This window comes from Leptonotus elevatus, chromosome 21, assembly GCF_054856555.1.
Source record: "Leptonotus elevatus isolate MCC_2025b chromosome 21, RoL_Lele_1.0, whole genome shotgun sequence".
Classification (NCBI taxonomy): Eukaryota; Metazoa; Chordata; class Actinopteri; order Syngnathiformes; family Syngnathidae; genus Leptonotus; species Leptonotus elevatus.
The window spans coordinates 479,927-496,441 of NC_141259.1; the positions used below are offsets into that span (position 1 = coordinate 479,927).

At 43.6% G+C, this 16,515-nt stretch overlaps 1 protein-coding gene, 1 non-coding gene and 1 pseudogene across 2 annotated transcripts in view; 1 reads left to right on the forward strand and 2 right to left on the reverse strand.

The window, feature by feature from the left end:
- The window catches only part of LOC147155494 (uncharacterized), a 4,448-nt gene extending 1,274 nt beyond the window's left edge, over window positions 1-3,174 (forward strand). Inside the window, exons 1-2 of the mRNA XM_086066251.1 lie at window positions 1-1,479; window positions 2,200-3,174. The exon at window positions 1-1,479 is cut by the window's left edge and continues 1,274 nt beyond it. Coding sequence (XP_085922377.1) covers window positions 1,361-1,479; window positions 2,200-2,431 — 351 coding nt within the window. The 5' untranslated portion in view covers window positions 1-1,360 and the 3' untranslated portion in view covers window positions 2,432-3,174. The remainder of the gene's footprint in view (window positions 1,480-2,199) is intronic.
- On the reverse strand, window positions 2,686-7,820 carry LOC147155495 (uncharacterized; annotated as a pseudogene).
- Window positions 7,821-16,188: 8,368 nt separating this feature from the next.
- On the reverse strand, window positions 16,189-16,261 carry trnak-cuu (transfer RNA lysine (anticodon CUU)). The gene has a single exon. It is a non-coding gene; the product is annotated as a tRNA-Lys (tRNA).
- Window positions 16,262-16,515: the final 254 nt, after the last annotated feature.

The following is a 16,515-nucleotide window of genomic DNA, read 5'->3' on the forward strand; positions in this document are numbered from 1 at the left end:
TTTCCAGGATACGCGGAGTCTCTTAAAAATGCGAATGTTGATACACTTAACAGTAACCTTGCGCAGCTCATGGGCAAAGCTGCAACAACAGCCCCAAGAGATAATTCACTCCTTCGAATGCTCGGATGTCTAACAGTGAATCTTGTGGTGCAGCTGAAGTTGAGCGATGCGGAGGATTGCCAGGTGAAACACCAACTTGAAGTGGCACGAAAGCAGAACCGTGAAGCAACGGTGCAGCTGGAAGCCACCAATGAGTAAAGGTTGTCGAGACCCAACTGGTTGGCGTTAAAGCACAGTTGGATGACGCAGAGGCCATGTATGTTGAGAACTCAAGACTGCGATGCAGACAAATTTGCATCCGGCGATGACTCTCCTCAAAAGATTGGTGAGTTAATCCGAGCTCTCGCATCCGCCGAAGACACAAATGGAGAGCAAGAAAGACTGCTGAGAACCGCTGCTAACAAAATTCATAAACTGGAATCAGAGGTGACTGATCCGACTGACCGACCGACAAGAGATCAACTTCGACAAGCCAAAGCAAATGACAAAATCATCGACCACCAGAAACGCCAGATCTGGGCCCAGGTGCGGCAGCCTCTGCACTTTGACTCGGGCGCGGCCACCACACATGGAAGCAGGCGCCCCCTCAGGGAACTGGTACCTGACACCTTCCAAGGCAGGATCACTCACCTCTCCTTCAAAGAACCGGCTGCGAAGCCGCAACATCTTCCTGTGTGACCTTGATCCGCCACCGGCCGACGTAGGGTATGCCCCTCGCATAATCGGAGGTGTCCTGGTGCAAGGTACACCCGTCTTTGACGCTGTCCTCGCCTTGTGGGCTGACAAATCCGCCATTTCTATACCTTTCGCTGGCGACTTGTGGGATAATGACCCAAACATTTCTTTCGTTTCCAAGTCTTGCTGGTTTCCGTTGAACATGGAACCCCCTCTTACCATTTCTGCAGTGGGCGTGTGTGCCTTAAAGGTCAGAGTGCAAAGATTTAATACAGTTCATATTTCCATAGTTTGTTTTGTAATACATATACATAATTTCCAGGAAGTTGTGAACCGTAGTTTGACTAAAAATCCGGTTTTAATGGCACATTCCGAGTGTTTCCGAACTTCCCGAAGTTTGAGGATTTGTTGGTGTAGTTTGCTTTACTTACCGCTAGGACTACCGGAAATTACGTTTTAGTAGACACACTACACCTAACACATACTGTATACTGTACACTGTGCACAGTCCACTCTTTCTTGGATGCTACACATTCAATCAATGGCGACCAAACTTTTGTAATCCGAGGAGGAAGAGAATTTCGAGACACAAGAGACGACAGAATACAATGTTGTCCAACCCTATATGTTTGAGCCGATTAGGACGTCGGAGTCTGTCAATGACGATGATGAAGATGTGGAAAGTGTCACGGAGGAGCCTGAACAAGACACAATACGAGCAGAGCGGATCGGAAATACAGACTGGTATGTTTGTCCACTGCTGTATCTGTATGTATTTGCTTAAGCAACCTCAATTTTCTGCAGCACTAAAGCGTAAAAGACATCAATAGCCGGCCACGCTGTACTAGTGGGATTCATAATAATGTGTCGGCCATTCATGAAAAGTTAACGCTGCGACAACCTTGAGGTGCATTTCCATTCCTAAATTTTTTTTATCAGATGCAACAGTACTAAAGAACGGTAGCACCTAACTATGAAATCCTCAAAAGGTGTGGGGACTGACAAAGTTACTGTGTCCCCATCACCCCCTGCACATGTATACATTGTACTGATATTGCTACAACGTGAATTGTGCGCCACTTTGGCCAGATTACCCTTGAACAAGCGAGCTTACGCTCATTGGTTTCATTCTGTGGTTAATATATAAATATATATATATATATATATATATATATATATATATATATATATATATATATATATATGTCACTGTTAGTGGAAAAATAGTTCATCTTTAGTAATGCTCACATGAAAATACATTCAGCATCAATTTTACCATCATTATTTTCCTTATTTCTGCTAGTTGGCAGCATTGAAGAAAACAAATATATGCACATGTCAGTTATTTACAATGTGGAAGCCTGTCTAATATATGCATAATTTCCAGAAATAGTGAGAACAAGTGCAATGGCAAAGTAACATTCATGGACATGGTCTGATAATTATAAATCATTTTCATTCCAGGTGTTCTTGGGGAGAATGCTATCCACAGCAGAAATGTCTGGAGAGTGTCTGTTGCCAGGAGTTGTCAGCAGTAGTGGAGAAGTTGACCGAAGGACTGCGTTGCATCATTGAACATGAGGGATTTAAAGCAAACTGCCTGAACCAGTATGTGCTGGAAACCAGCTTCTGGGAGTACATGCAGAGAAATGGGCCAATTGGTGATGAAGAACCACACCACCAATTAGCTCCCTAAGTAAACCAAATATGACCTACATTAAAATAACATGTCATAGTATGCCTAATTCATCAAAAATAAGACAGATGTTTTACTCAAAAGTATGTTTAATATAAGACAGTGAAACAGTTTGATTAATACCGCATTTCAAAATGAGCAAATGGGAAAAGTGTACTTCACTTATATAGCTTTACTCAGTTGCTTCAGTACATTTTCCCAAACCATATCCAGCTGCCTACAAAGTCGGAAATTTCGGTCTCCTTTCCATGACTTCAGCAAGCAGTGTCTGGACATAAACTGGAATTAAAATGTTTGGACAAATCTGAATGAGCTGTATTACCATTAAAAACATGTCTCCTACCATACTTACTTACCATAGGTGATTGGCACTTTTAACTCCTTTGCAACTGCTTTCCCATCCTTTCCTTTTGGGTAAAAGATGCTCCACTGGAGCTCACCATCCTTCCATCTTGCTTGCTGTGTTTTGCAGTTTTCATTGAAATGAAAAGCCGCCAGAAGTAACCTGCAATGCAAAGAACAATGTGAAGGTGTTTTGATGGCGCTGAATGTGACAATGACATTGTTTTTTTCCAAAACAGTCTCTTTTTTACATATCGTCGCTGCTATGTGAATAACACTTATGTCCATTTTTCTAATTTTTTGTTATGAATCTGAATGCAGACATCAATGTCTATTTTTGTCATTTTTTGTTTACATTTTTGTGATGAAACTGCAGAAATCCCCAAAATAAAATTGTTTAAAAAAAAATAATAATAATAATTGACATGTTTTTTTTACATAGCAACACTATATAATTTCAAATAAATGGATGCTATTTTCAGACTGACTTTATTATTTTGTTTACTGCAATTTGCTGGCAACCAGTTCAAGGTGTACCCCGCCTACTGCCTGGAGACAGCTGGGATAGGCTCCAGACCCCCGCAACCTTTGTGAGAAATAAGTGGTTCGGAAAATGGATGGTAGGCTAGTATAATTACATTTACTGAAATAATTGTTTTGAGACATTATTAAACTTAAATTTGTCCAGATCTCAACTTGGCAACAGCACCAGTTTTTACTTTTGAAAGCAATGATCTATATGTAAATAGTAATGGTCCTGTCAACCTATAAATTAATAAATTAAAACTAAGCATTTGAAGCTGCTGGATAAATATTCTGCAACTTCCATGTTCTCCTTTAATCTGAAACAAAAAAGTAGCTCTCACTTTTGAAATGGTGACTATATCACATTCTCTCATGTGATATTGTTTGTTTATTGTTTGTTTTCTTAAAGAACACACTAGTCAGAAATAGTCTTTTGAAATGAACTTTAAAATAATTTTTTATTCGATTGTTGATTAATATTTGTTGGAATAATTCAATGATCATGTGAGGACCATACATCCAAAGTTTAACAGTGTATGAACACTGGCTGTGAGGAAAATAATATCTTGTTTTACTGCTAATGTAAAGTACCTTGCTTTCATACTCTTGTATAAAAAATGGGAGTCCTTTGGAGCAAAGTACAGCACCACTTTATGGTACTCCTCAAGGCTGGATATTTGCTGAAAAGGTGATAGGTTGCCAATGTCTTTGAGAAGTTTCTTATTATTTACAATGAATCAGTTCCTTATGAGCTTTTGATCCTGGAACCCAAAATTGGACAAATATACACTCAGTGAAGTAGCAGAACCAATTCATGAATAACAATGTAGGTTAATCTTACCTTTTATTAGCCACTCTCTTTCCTCCACCAGTTCATCGTGCTGACATTGTGTAAATCTGTCACCATAACCTTCATGAACATTCACAACATGGTTTGTAATTGATAACCGTTTCTGTCGACATTCCTCACCGTCCCCTTTGCTTGATGCTGCCGACAATAAACATGATTGCTGATGGATGGTAACTATTTAGATAACACCTGGCAACCACCATTTTTTGAAAAGGCCAGAATCTGCTTCTTGATTCCTGAAAATAAAATGAATGAACAACCTGATTGAAAGACAGGCTTTACCTGATTACAGTCTTATAGTGCAAAATAAAGAAACATATACGGCCAATAAGAATAGTGTGATTACCTTTTGCGACATACCAAACGTCAAACCAGTGGCCAATGTAGGTATCCCTCATATATTTTTCAAGTTGACTGTTGGTAACAAGATTTTCCACAGTGACACTATAGCACACCAAAGCACCTTTTCGGACTTTCTAACTCCATACCATACGTGTTTTTGACCTCCGTAACCTGAAATGAGATATTTTTATTTATTTTTAATTTTTATGTGTGTGGGGGGCAGAATATATAAATAACCAGTACATTTGGCCTGAATGGTATCTTGGTCTGAATGTTATTGCAAAAAATATTTACCTGTACCAACTGGGTATCCAAGATCTGCAAGTTTTCTAGGTTCATATTTGTGTATGAACCACATTTAGCTGTGTGACCAGGAAGCAGCACCGTGCATCACCACCAACTGTTACCTGCTTCCTCCAAACTCCTTCCAGAAGTGAGGATTGTTGACGTTCCCAGATGAGGTTGATTGTTGGAATCAGGTAAACACGTTGAATGCAACTGAATGTTGCCTTTGAAAATGTTATGATGTTTATACTTTTGAACATATGCATGGCCTTCACAGAACTGCAGCCACTGAATAAGATAGCACTGGCTTCAAGCAAGTTTCCTAACGGCATACATCTTGACAATGGCTGGCTGTACCATTCCTTGATGTGACCATGTGGGCATGTTGCTTTGAACACAACAAGGGTCCCTCTAATACTTGTTATCACCACCAGGAATTGGCTGGCACAGACAACACAGATTGCCAGGTGTGCTCGAAGGCATGATTCAAAGACAACAAACTTTCGCATTCGGATAGGGTTTACGTCAACATATCTCCTTCAGGGATATCCTGTAAAAAAAAAATCTAATGTGAAGCATGAATATTTGTGTCCTCTTGTCTTATGAAAATAAATGACATTTCTATCTCGCCGGCGTTGGGCGAAATTGTTGTACTTCCAAAATCATCACTTTTCAGGAAAACCCCCATAACAGCATGTTCAACTTTTATCGTTGCATTGTGAAAGAGAACAAACCATTTTTCAACACATTACATTTGTAAAACTATATATATATATACATACATATATGCATACATACATATATGCATACATACATACACACACACACACACACACACACACACACTCACAACCAAACACGTGTGAACTGACCAATAATATAGATTTGAGAAAAATATTTAATTTACCAAATTGTGACATACAAAGTCAACTTATAGCAGTGTAAAAATAACCCTTTTTTTTATACAAATACAAGTGCCATTAATTTCTGTGTACACACGCCTCCTAGTGTCATTTGCATACATCGCTCATTACTTACCATTCCTCTTCAGTGTCATCTTCATAATCATCAGATTGCTCCTCATCACCAGGAAAATATTCCTCTTCTTCAACATCTGTCTCTACTCTGCTATCTTCATAACTTATGTCCATATCATTTACCAGGTCATCATCGTTTAGCAATATGCACTGCACCCCAGCATGTACACACAAAGGACCGGCATCTTCTGCCCAGTTAGTTTCTGTCATCTTGCAAACTGCTCACACAGCTGGGTATTTGAGGTCAAACTGGACCTTTTTATGACTCAGACCCACGTTGGATGTCACTTGTGTCCCGCAATGTAGCGTGTACTGAAAATGGTAAAGTTAGTGTGAGGGAGGAGGTAATGGTTGAGATAATTGTTGTCTGAGTAACGACTGCCTTAGTAACAACAGCAGCCTGGACAGACACACTTTTTAGACTGGGCTGTGGTGAAGTTTCTGTCACGTCAGCTTCCATTTCCATGGCTGTTTCTGCATCATTTGGCGTGCTACTGCTGTGGCTGCAAGTAACTCTGATACCATTTGAAATAACAGTGAGGAGATGTAAACTATTTGGTGACAAAATAAACATCGATAGCACTCGCGTTGTTGTTGACAAAAAATAAAATAAATAAACATTGCAAAAATTGGTTGAGGAATGAGCAAGTTACAACTTATTTTCGGACGGTAATATATACCAGTGAAGAGCATTTTTGGGGGGAGGGTGGTGGTGGTCATGAACGCTAGCATAGCATTGCTAGCTAGCGTAGCAAATTTTCCTATGCTAGCGTTCACCGAGTTTATTGAATCACGGGCCTGTTTTTAGTTTATAATCACGTTGAAATTAAATAATTAACGAACGCAAAACTTCTGCTATACACTGACACTTGTATGCTGGGGATTCACTGCGTTAGCCACGTTGGACGACATGTTTACATCGAGGAAAGTCATACAGAAAGGCTTTGCTGTCTGTCGGCTTGCCATGTAGGCAAAATAAGTACAAATGGCACTACGGGTGTCTTTTTTTCTACGGTTCAACTCACATTAGTCATAACGTACATGCAAAGAACTACTCACCTCATGCCTACGCCGTTTCTCAAGTGCGCCACGTCGAACAGGCTCCTTCTTGCTAGGGCTGGGGCTTGAGGTTGTATTTGCCGAGCGAAAAATCATTGGCACAGCAGCTGCTTTCAGCCTGGGTCAAACGACATCCGTGTACCCAATGATCTCTGTCTTTTCTGAAGCAGGCCGCTTAAAAATGATCAGCACAAAGTTTTGAGTGCTTGGTCGGAGACCATAACTGACCACGCTTTCTTCCTTGTCGATTGACTTTTCGTATCCACTCACTGGTTACATAGTTGTTTTTCCTTTGGAAAGCTAAAGAAGCTCTTGCCACTCCCTTGACCATTAGTGCAACCAGCTGCCACACAATAAACCATCGTTTAACTGTAAAACAACAAAGGTGCACACAACCGAACGAGTACTGTGGTTACTATGGCGTCTGTGACGTCACGGCTCCGGAAACACCCGAAGACGCCAGGGCGCTAGATTCAAATAGTCGACGTCTTCTAAATTGTATCTAGTGATTTAACTGCTTTATAGCTACAATATAATCACTTTGTAATGACAATTATGCTTTGTAAAAGTGTTCTAAAGGTTTCAAGATTAACTTGGCAACGTTTGAAATTTGACCTTTAAACCTTCATTGGACTCAGCGCCTACTGACCCACTATCCTGGGTGTCCCGGACGCGCCCCACACCCTTTTGGTGGGTGCAGACTTGCTTGTCCGCATCAACAATGTACTGCGGTCCCTCACCAACTTGGAACCCTTTGCGTGAGTTCCCAGTCTTCCAAACAGGAAGTCTGGACAGACCATCCCAGACGCCTGCGAAGTCTTGAACAAAGACTGATCATGATCATGATCGCCCCGGCGATCATGATCAACATTCCGATCCGCTTGGTGACGCAAGCGAACCAGTTCTTGAAGGCTCGCTCCGCTTTCTTCCAACCCTGACCGGAATTCATGAACCTATCATTGTTCTTGGAAGCCACTCCCATTGTGGACATCTCCCTCACCACACCGATTGTGGTTCATAATCCCATGTCTAACTACGTTTGCATACCAGAAGCAACCCACCTGGGCCTGCTCATCCGTTCCGATTTCCACGACTTCACTCTAACTGTGCCCGTGGTTGGACACATTGCACCTGACTTGTTCTTGACTGAATACGGCGACGGCCAAAGACACACTAGGACACCTCAAATTGGCACGGTTAACCCTGCCGGCCCTACCAACGGTGAAGACCCCAGGGATCAATACAAGTTGGTACTCACCTTCGGCAACAAACAATACACCTTCAACCGGTGTCTATTCGACTATGCTAACCCGCCGGCCGAATTTAACATCCTCCTCAACAAGGCGTGCCCCGACGCCGCCTCCAATGGCAACCTCATTTATGTCGACGACATAATGATGTGGAGGTCCTCTTTGGATGATCACTTAGTCGAAATCAACCACGTTCTTGGACAGCTGTCTTCTGCAGGCGCCAAACTGTCCCTCCTGAAAGGTCAGTGGTTCCGCACAAAGATCAACTATGTGGGGATCTTAGTTGGGCCGAATGGGATTGAACCACAATCCAGCCCTATTCAAGGTCTTTTTGACATCAAAACCCTCTTAGATGTTTCGAAACTCCGCAGCTTCCTGGGCGTGTGCAACTATCCGCGCCAGTTCATTGAACACTTTGCTGACATAGCACGCCCTCTAACTAACCTGCTGAAGAAAGACATACTCTTTATTTGGTGTGACCAACAAAACTGCGATTAACACGCTAAAACAAAAGCTAGGCTCCGCCCCCTGTCTCGTAACCCGATAGCAACAGGGAATTTTTCTTGGAAGCAGGATTCTCCGACTATATAATAGATTGTTCTAATAAAACAACATGTATAAGGCGATCACAATCTACAAAAGTAATAGGGGAATATATGGATGACTTTGGCCTCGTCGACAGCTGGAGACTTAAAAACCCAAATAAGAAGGAATTTACCTTCTTTTCCGCTGTGCACCGGTCCTTTTCAAGAATTGATTTTTTTCTTACAAATAATTCTATTGCTGATAAAACTGTTACAAAAATACATCCTATTATTATTAGCGACCATGCACCAGTCTCCCTTTCCCTACAAGTTGATTATACCTTTAAACCACCATCTACATGGCGTTTTAACATCTCACTACTAAACGACGCAGAATTTGACAAAATTATAAGAAAAGAATGGGCAGACTTTTTGGAAATAAATGACTCTCCAGACCTATCTCCAGCTCTTCTCTGGGAAGCTGGGAAAGCAGTAATTAGAGGTAAAATTATATCATATTCATCTTGTAAAATGAAACAGGATCAAAAATTAGAAAAAGACTTGGAAGATAAAATTAAACAACTGACGGATGAGTACGCAATAAACCCAAATAACCAAATATGGACTGACTTACAAAATACAAAAATACAGTTAGACGATATGTTAACTAAAAAGACAGAGTTTATAATACAACAACTTTGAATATAATAACAAATCAGGTAAGTTTCTTGCAAACCAACTTCAACGTTATCGGGAAAAATCGCTTATAACGGCTATTAAAGGGACAACTGGTGAATGTACACAATCACCAGAAGAAATTAATCAAATTTTTTATAATTATTATCACAACCTATACTCAGAAACTAATAAGCCTAACCCAGAGCATATTGAGGCATTCCTCAGTAGCTTAAATATACCTCAGTTAACTACTGAATATAAAGATATGTTAGATTCACCACTTACTATAAACGAGTTGTACAGTGCTCTAGATAGTATGCCAAATGGCAAAGCACCTGGCCCGGATGGTTATCCGGCTATATTTTTTAAGCACTTCTGGTTAATGCTTGCTCCACTATTCTTAAGAGTAGTAACAGAAATTAAAACTAATGGTCACATACGCCCACACATGAATACAGCAGCAATTAAACTTTTATTAAAGCCAGAAAAAGACCCCACCCTTCCATCAAGTTACCGTCCGATTTCACTAATTAACACTGATATTAAAATTATCACTAAGGCTTTTACATCTAGATTAGAAACAGTAATCCCGACAATCATTCATAGCGACCAAACAGGCTTTATTAAAGAGCGTCACTCTAATAATATTAGAAGGCTCTTTAACCTTATTAGTATGTCACAGCGGCATGATAAAAAGGCAGTTATTATATCATTGGATGCAGAAAAAGCTTTTGATAAAGTTAACTGGTCCTTCCTCTTTGCTGTTTTAAATTAATTTGGCTTTGGGAAGTCATTTATTCACTGGGTGTCAGTATTATATGATTCTCCTAAAGCTACTGTTACTACTAATGGGATTATATCTAAGAGTTTTACTCTACAGAGAGGCACAAGACAGGGATGCCCACTGTCGCCTTTATTATTTGCAATATTTATTGAACCGCTTGCATTAGCCATATGCCAGGAAAGAAGGATTCAAGGAATTCACTCTGGGGTAACAGAACATAAAATTAATCTATATGCCGATGATATTTTACTTTATTTAGAAAAGCCTGCTATTTCGTTAGGGGAAGTATTTAACTTAATAACTTAATTCTCACAGTTATCAGACTATTCTATTAACTGGACAAAATCAACATTTCTCTCTATTACAGACAATTCATGGAACCCTGCAAGCCAGGACCCACACTACTCATTTCCTATAGGTAATTTAAAATACTTAGGCATAAAAATCTCACCTAAATTAACTGATTTAATTAATTTAAACTTTACTCCACTTCTGGATAGCATTTATAGTGACTTGGAGTGCTGGAATAATCTTCCTATTTCTCTAATAGGACGAATAGCCACTATTAAAATGAAAGTTTTACCCAAAATAAACTATTTTTTCTCAATGATTCCATTTAAACCTACGGCTAACTGGTTCCAGTTGTTGGACTCAGCCGTTACAAAATTTTACTGGAATAAAAAAAAAGCAAAGATTAGTCTATCTACTCTTCAGAAAAATAAATACAAAGGAGGTCTAGAGGCACCAAATTTTATGCACTATTATATAGCCAACCAGCTACAATATATTATTTTATGGGCACAACCCAATAGAGATACTAACTGTTGGCTGGAACTAGAACAGAAGGATTGTAATAACCTCAGACTCCTAGATTTACTCTTTATTACAACATCGATTAAGCGCCATAACTGCTTTAAAAATCCAATGATTTCCGCCACCCTGACAGCCTGGTGGAAGGCACTAGAAATGACAAAAGCCCAAGTAGAGCCCTGCGGGCTTTCTCCCCTATGGCATAACCCCGACTTTCAAATTAACAACCAATCGTTTTATTTGAATGTGTGGGAGCAGAAAGGAATTACACATCTCCACCATCTCTTCTCAGATAATATGTTTATATCATATACATCCTTGCTCCAAAAATACAAAATAAAAAACGGAAACTTTTTACATTATTTGCAAGTTAAAAGTATGATAAAGAAACAAATTCCAACACTTCAGGGTACGCTCTAACCGCCTGTTTTAGCTAAAGATATTACCAAGCTTTCTCCGACAACAACAAAAAAACTCTCAAAAATATATAAGTTACTTTCATATACTGATAAAACGTCTTTATCCATCTCGAAATGGGAAACAGACTTGTCTATAGCTCCGGAATCTGACTTTTGGATTCAAGTTTGTGAAAAAGTTTTTAAAATGACAAAACACACAAATTTACAACTTATCCAATATAAAATTATTCACAGAACATACATTACTCAATATATGATGAAGAAAATGGGACTCTCAGACTCCGACATTTGTCTCCAGTGTTTACAAAACACTACAGACACTTATTTTTATGCTTTATGGTTATGTACTCCGGTTATGTGTTTCTGGACTAAAGTCTTAGAAAAACTTTCCGCTGTCTTGGACTGTAGGATACCGTTCTCTCCAAACTTGTGTTTGCTAGGTGACTTAACAACAACTGACTTACCACATAAACAATTTCAATCTATACTTGTAGCCCTTACTATCGCAAAAAAAACAATTCTTGTTAACTGGAAAAATAAACAAACTCTGAATATCGACCAATGGTCTAACCTCCTCATAAATCACATTTTAATGGAAAAAATATCTGCCTCAAATAAAAAACAAATGTCAAAATTTAAAGAAACATGGTCTACGTATATAGAATTTTTTAACCTAAACCTGGTTACTTAATTCTGCCTGTTAGCGAGAGCCACAGCAGCGTGATAACTTGCATTGATGTTTCTGTATTTGGCAATTTGTAACTAATGGTTGTGTTTTTATAGTCAGGAACCCGGCTGCTGCCAGCGGGATCGAGCGGATTCGCCTCCGATGGGCACCAGGGGTTGATATTCGGATTCACGGCATGCCAGTGGGTTAATTCTGTGGGTGCTGTCCCCCCTGGCTGGGCGTGGGCGGGTCTGCCCCTCTGTTGGCTGCTGGGTGGCGGCTGCGTCTTGGCCGTTCCCTGGGTCTCTTGGGGGGTGCTGCGTTGCGGGGCTTTCCCTGGTGTCTGGGGCGGCGCCGTTTCGGCGCGGTCCGTCGCTCTGGGCCCGGCGACGCGGTTCGGGGCCTGTGGGCCGCCGGGGTGCCCCGTGGTTCCCTCTCCCCTCCCCCTTGCTGCCTCTCCCTCCTCGCCTCTCCCCGCCCGTCCTCCGCCTCCCTGTCCCTTCTCCCTCGTCACCCTTCCTCCTCCTCTCCCCCTCTCTCTGCGGCCCTGCCGCTGCCCCCTGCCCTTCTTGTCGTCTCCTTCCCCCCTCCCTTCCCCCTCCCCGGTACGCCTTCCTTCCCCTCCCCTGGGCTGGGGGCTCCATCCATGGCCCGGGTCTCGGTGCTCCAGGGGCCGGCGGGGGTGGCTGGGGTTTGATGTCGTGCCCGCCCCGCTCCGGTGGGCGTCCTGGCACCTCGGGAGGGACCCAGTATCCGGGGGGCGAGCCCTATCGCCCCGCCGGGCTGGTCCCATATGCCCGCCGGGGTCCCGGTGGGGTGGGTAGGGGCTTGGTGGGCGGGTGCGCCTCCTGCCCCCGCCCAGTTGGGGAGGGCCCCGCTGGTCGCTCCTCTTAACTCACTACACTAGGTTTGCACAATACACTTTTATAGACATATAGGGCACATAACACACTTTGGGGGGTGGGGTAGGGTGGAAACACCGTCTTCACCCTACAACTCCCCTCCAATTTTAATGCACCACACAACTGGGGGTGGGGGGGGGGCTTGTGGGGGTGCCATCGGTTGGGGACCGCGGTATAGAGCAGTGATGCGGTCCCCTATCCGTGTCCCCACCCCCCCCCCCTATCTATTTTTTTTTTTAATGCACCACATACACTCAGTAACATGCTTGGGAGGCCGGTGGATCGGAGCGTGGGAATATCATTTCCCTCGGCTCCGGTTCACCTGCTCCTAATTTTAATGCCCCCCACACACACACACTTGTATATAGACTGGGTGGGGTCACATTCATGGTTTAGGGGTAGAGTTCGCCAGTCGGCGAGCTGGCGGACTCAGTAACAGGGGTTAACTTTCACAAAGAACGCTGGGGTGACGACCGGGGCCTTCTCCCGCTGGGCCTGGGGTTCGGGGGTGTCGGCCGTCCTCCGGTGCCCCCATCTCCCCTTCTGCCCCCGGTGTTCCGTCCCTCCACGCGGCGGGGGGTGGGGTGGGCGCGGCTGCCCTCTCCGCTCCGCTGTCCGGCCCCTCGTCGGCGCCGGTGCCTGGGTGCGGGTGGTCCCCGGGGGCTGGGGGTCGGGGGTTGGGGGGCTGCCGGTTGGTCGGGGTGGGGTCGGGGGGGTGGCTTTGTTGGGGGGGTGGGGGGGTTTGCGGGGTGGGGGGGTGCTGGGGTGTCTGGGGGATTGGGGACTTGGGGGCGGCTGGGGCTGGGTTGGGGTGGTTGGCGGGGGTGGGTGGGGGTCGTGGGGGGTGCGGGGGTTGGGGGCCGGTGGGGTGCCTGGCGGGCCTGCAGTGCCCCGTCCTGCTGCGTTGGGTCGGGGGCGCGGGCCGTGTTGGGGTGGGGGGCGCCCCTGCTCCTGGGTTTGCTCTCCGGCCGGTGGGGGCCCGGGGATCGTCCTTTGGCGCTGCCGCGGCCTGGGGGGCCCTGAGGTGTTGCGCTTGCTCTGTCCTGGCGGGGGTCGACGGCTCCCCTCTTAGGTGGAGATTTTCATGCATGCCAGATCCACCACACCAGCATCTACCGAAACTCAGACACAATCTGCTTCCTCCTCAGGTCATTGAATCGGTGGAGGCTGGTGTCTGTGGATCTCACTCGGCTTCATCTGTCCTTCCTTCCTTCCCTCAGTCTCTCCTTCGGTCTCTTGAGGTCTCCCTGATTTTTTATTTTTTTTGGGATTTGTTGGAATTTAGATGTTTCTTGGGTTGGGGAAGAATTCTGGTGGGTGGCCCGGTGGGTGGTGTCTGGTCGGTGCTGGATTTCACCTTCCTTGGTTTTCTTCGGTGTTTGGTTTAGGTGAACGGTATGGGATTTTTTTCTAATAGGTTTTTGGTGAGCTAACAAATACACGCACACACGCACGCACGCACATACACATACTCACTCACATACAAAACAAAAAAAAATAGAAATAAAATATATATATATATATATATATTTAAAAAATATATATTAAAAAATAAAAAATAAAGAGCAATGATGATGACATTTCCGAATGAACAATACTGAGCTCTTTAAAAAAAAAGAAAAAAAAAAAAGGATTATCCGACTATTGTGTGATCGCGGGTTTAGACCAAATGTTCGACCAGGACAAACGTGATGTATGCCACAACAATAAAATTCAGTGAAACGCTGAACTGCCCCAAGTTGAAATACTCTGACTGCAAAAAAGCCCTGTTTTCCACAGCATGGGCAATTAAACACTTCTCGGACTACATTGGATGCCAATACTATTGACACTAATCATCATCCAGTTACCTTTCTCAACAACCAACGCATTTGAGACGGCGTCGTGACGAACGCGTGCATTTCTGACTGGCTTATGGCGTTACAAAGTTAAAACGTACGGGTTCGGTACGCGGAAAACTCAAAAGTACCGCTGGGTACCGATCCAGCGATTTGCCAAAAGTGTATGTCAACTTCCTCAACCCGCCGTTACACCAATGTCACGTGTCACCGCTATTTTGAGGAAAATGTCTGCAAAGACATGCTTACAGCTTATGTGGATGGCTGCTCTTACCACCACCAAACCCAGCTGCAGGCTGGGGTGGACATCGCTTGGATCAACGACACACCGTGCAAACCTCTGCAATTTCAATTGGGCCCCCACTCGTCTCAATATGTGGAAATCCCTGGCATCCTGATCACACTCAAATAGGCAATTGAACACAGTGTCACGGTGCTGATTATCTGCACCGATTCAAACTATGGCCGCCTCGCCTTCACCTGTCATCTACCGGCGTGGCGTCAAAATGGTTCCTTATGTCAGCGAAGAAACCCGTTAAACACCGTGACCTCATTGAGATGTGCGACCACGTGGTTTCCTCCAATGATACACTTTAACGACCTGACGGACACATTAGCCAAGTAAGGGGCCCTGAACGAGACTCCTTGGACATTCGATAACTCTTGGCTTCCCTCCCAACCCACCCTGGAGTTCCACAGTCTCACAAGTCGCCGTGCTGCGCCCGCCACTGTTTCTTGCGACACTCCCGCTCAGACTACTTCGGGACCCGTAGCATGCGTACCACCTGTTCGGACCTCTGACTTGGTCGCCCAGCAAACCCGCGACCCCGCGCTGTTCAAAATCAGTCTACACTTGCCTGACCCTGTCGCCAACCCCGTCTTGCCTGACGCATTATGTTACGACAGCGACTTGAAAGACTTGCTCTCCATGTTGCAAAGGCTGCGTCTCGTTAGAAGTTTTCTGTTTTGTGACTCCGCATCTCCGCCCGCTCTGTGGTTGGTGGTTCTACGGAGCCAAAGAGGAGGTCTTGCTAACATATGCCCCTTATGCAGGCCACTGCGGATTCAAGGCCACCGTCAACACGCTACAACAGATGGTGTACTGACCCCGCATGCATAACGATGTGGCAACCTACATTAAAGGATTCCTGGTTTGCTGCCAGTTTCGGCCAGCAAACCCGATTCACCGAGCACCACTCCAACAGAAAGGTCCATTAATAAAAGTCACAAGAAAATATAAAGGTCTAAATAAGGCATGGATGACGAAGGGGATGAAGAATGCATGTAAAAAGAAAAACATTTCATACAAAAGATTTATTAAATTGAGAACCATGACTAAGAATAGACCGACTGAGCTAACCGGGCTTCTACTGGTTCAGTACTGTTTTTAAATATGTAGACAAAGCTATGACTAAGACTAGACAGTATCCTACAAAACAAACTACCGCCCAATGTGGGGCTCGAACCCACGGCCCTGAGATTAAGAGTCTAATGCTCTACCGACTGATCTAACCGGGCTTCTACTGGTTCAGCACTGTTTTTAAATATGTAGACAAAGCTCTAAGAAGCAGTAAAATTGAACATTTGACTACCACCATTGACAACATAATGAAATGTTTAACCATTGAAGTACATATTAAAAATGCAAAAAAATATAAAGGTCTAAATAAGGCGTAGATGACGAAGGGGATAGAGAATGCATGTAAAAAGACAAACATTTTATACAAAAGATGTATTAAATTGAGAACTATGACAAAGACTAGACAAAATAT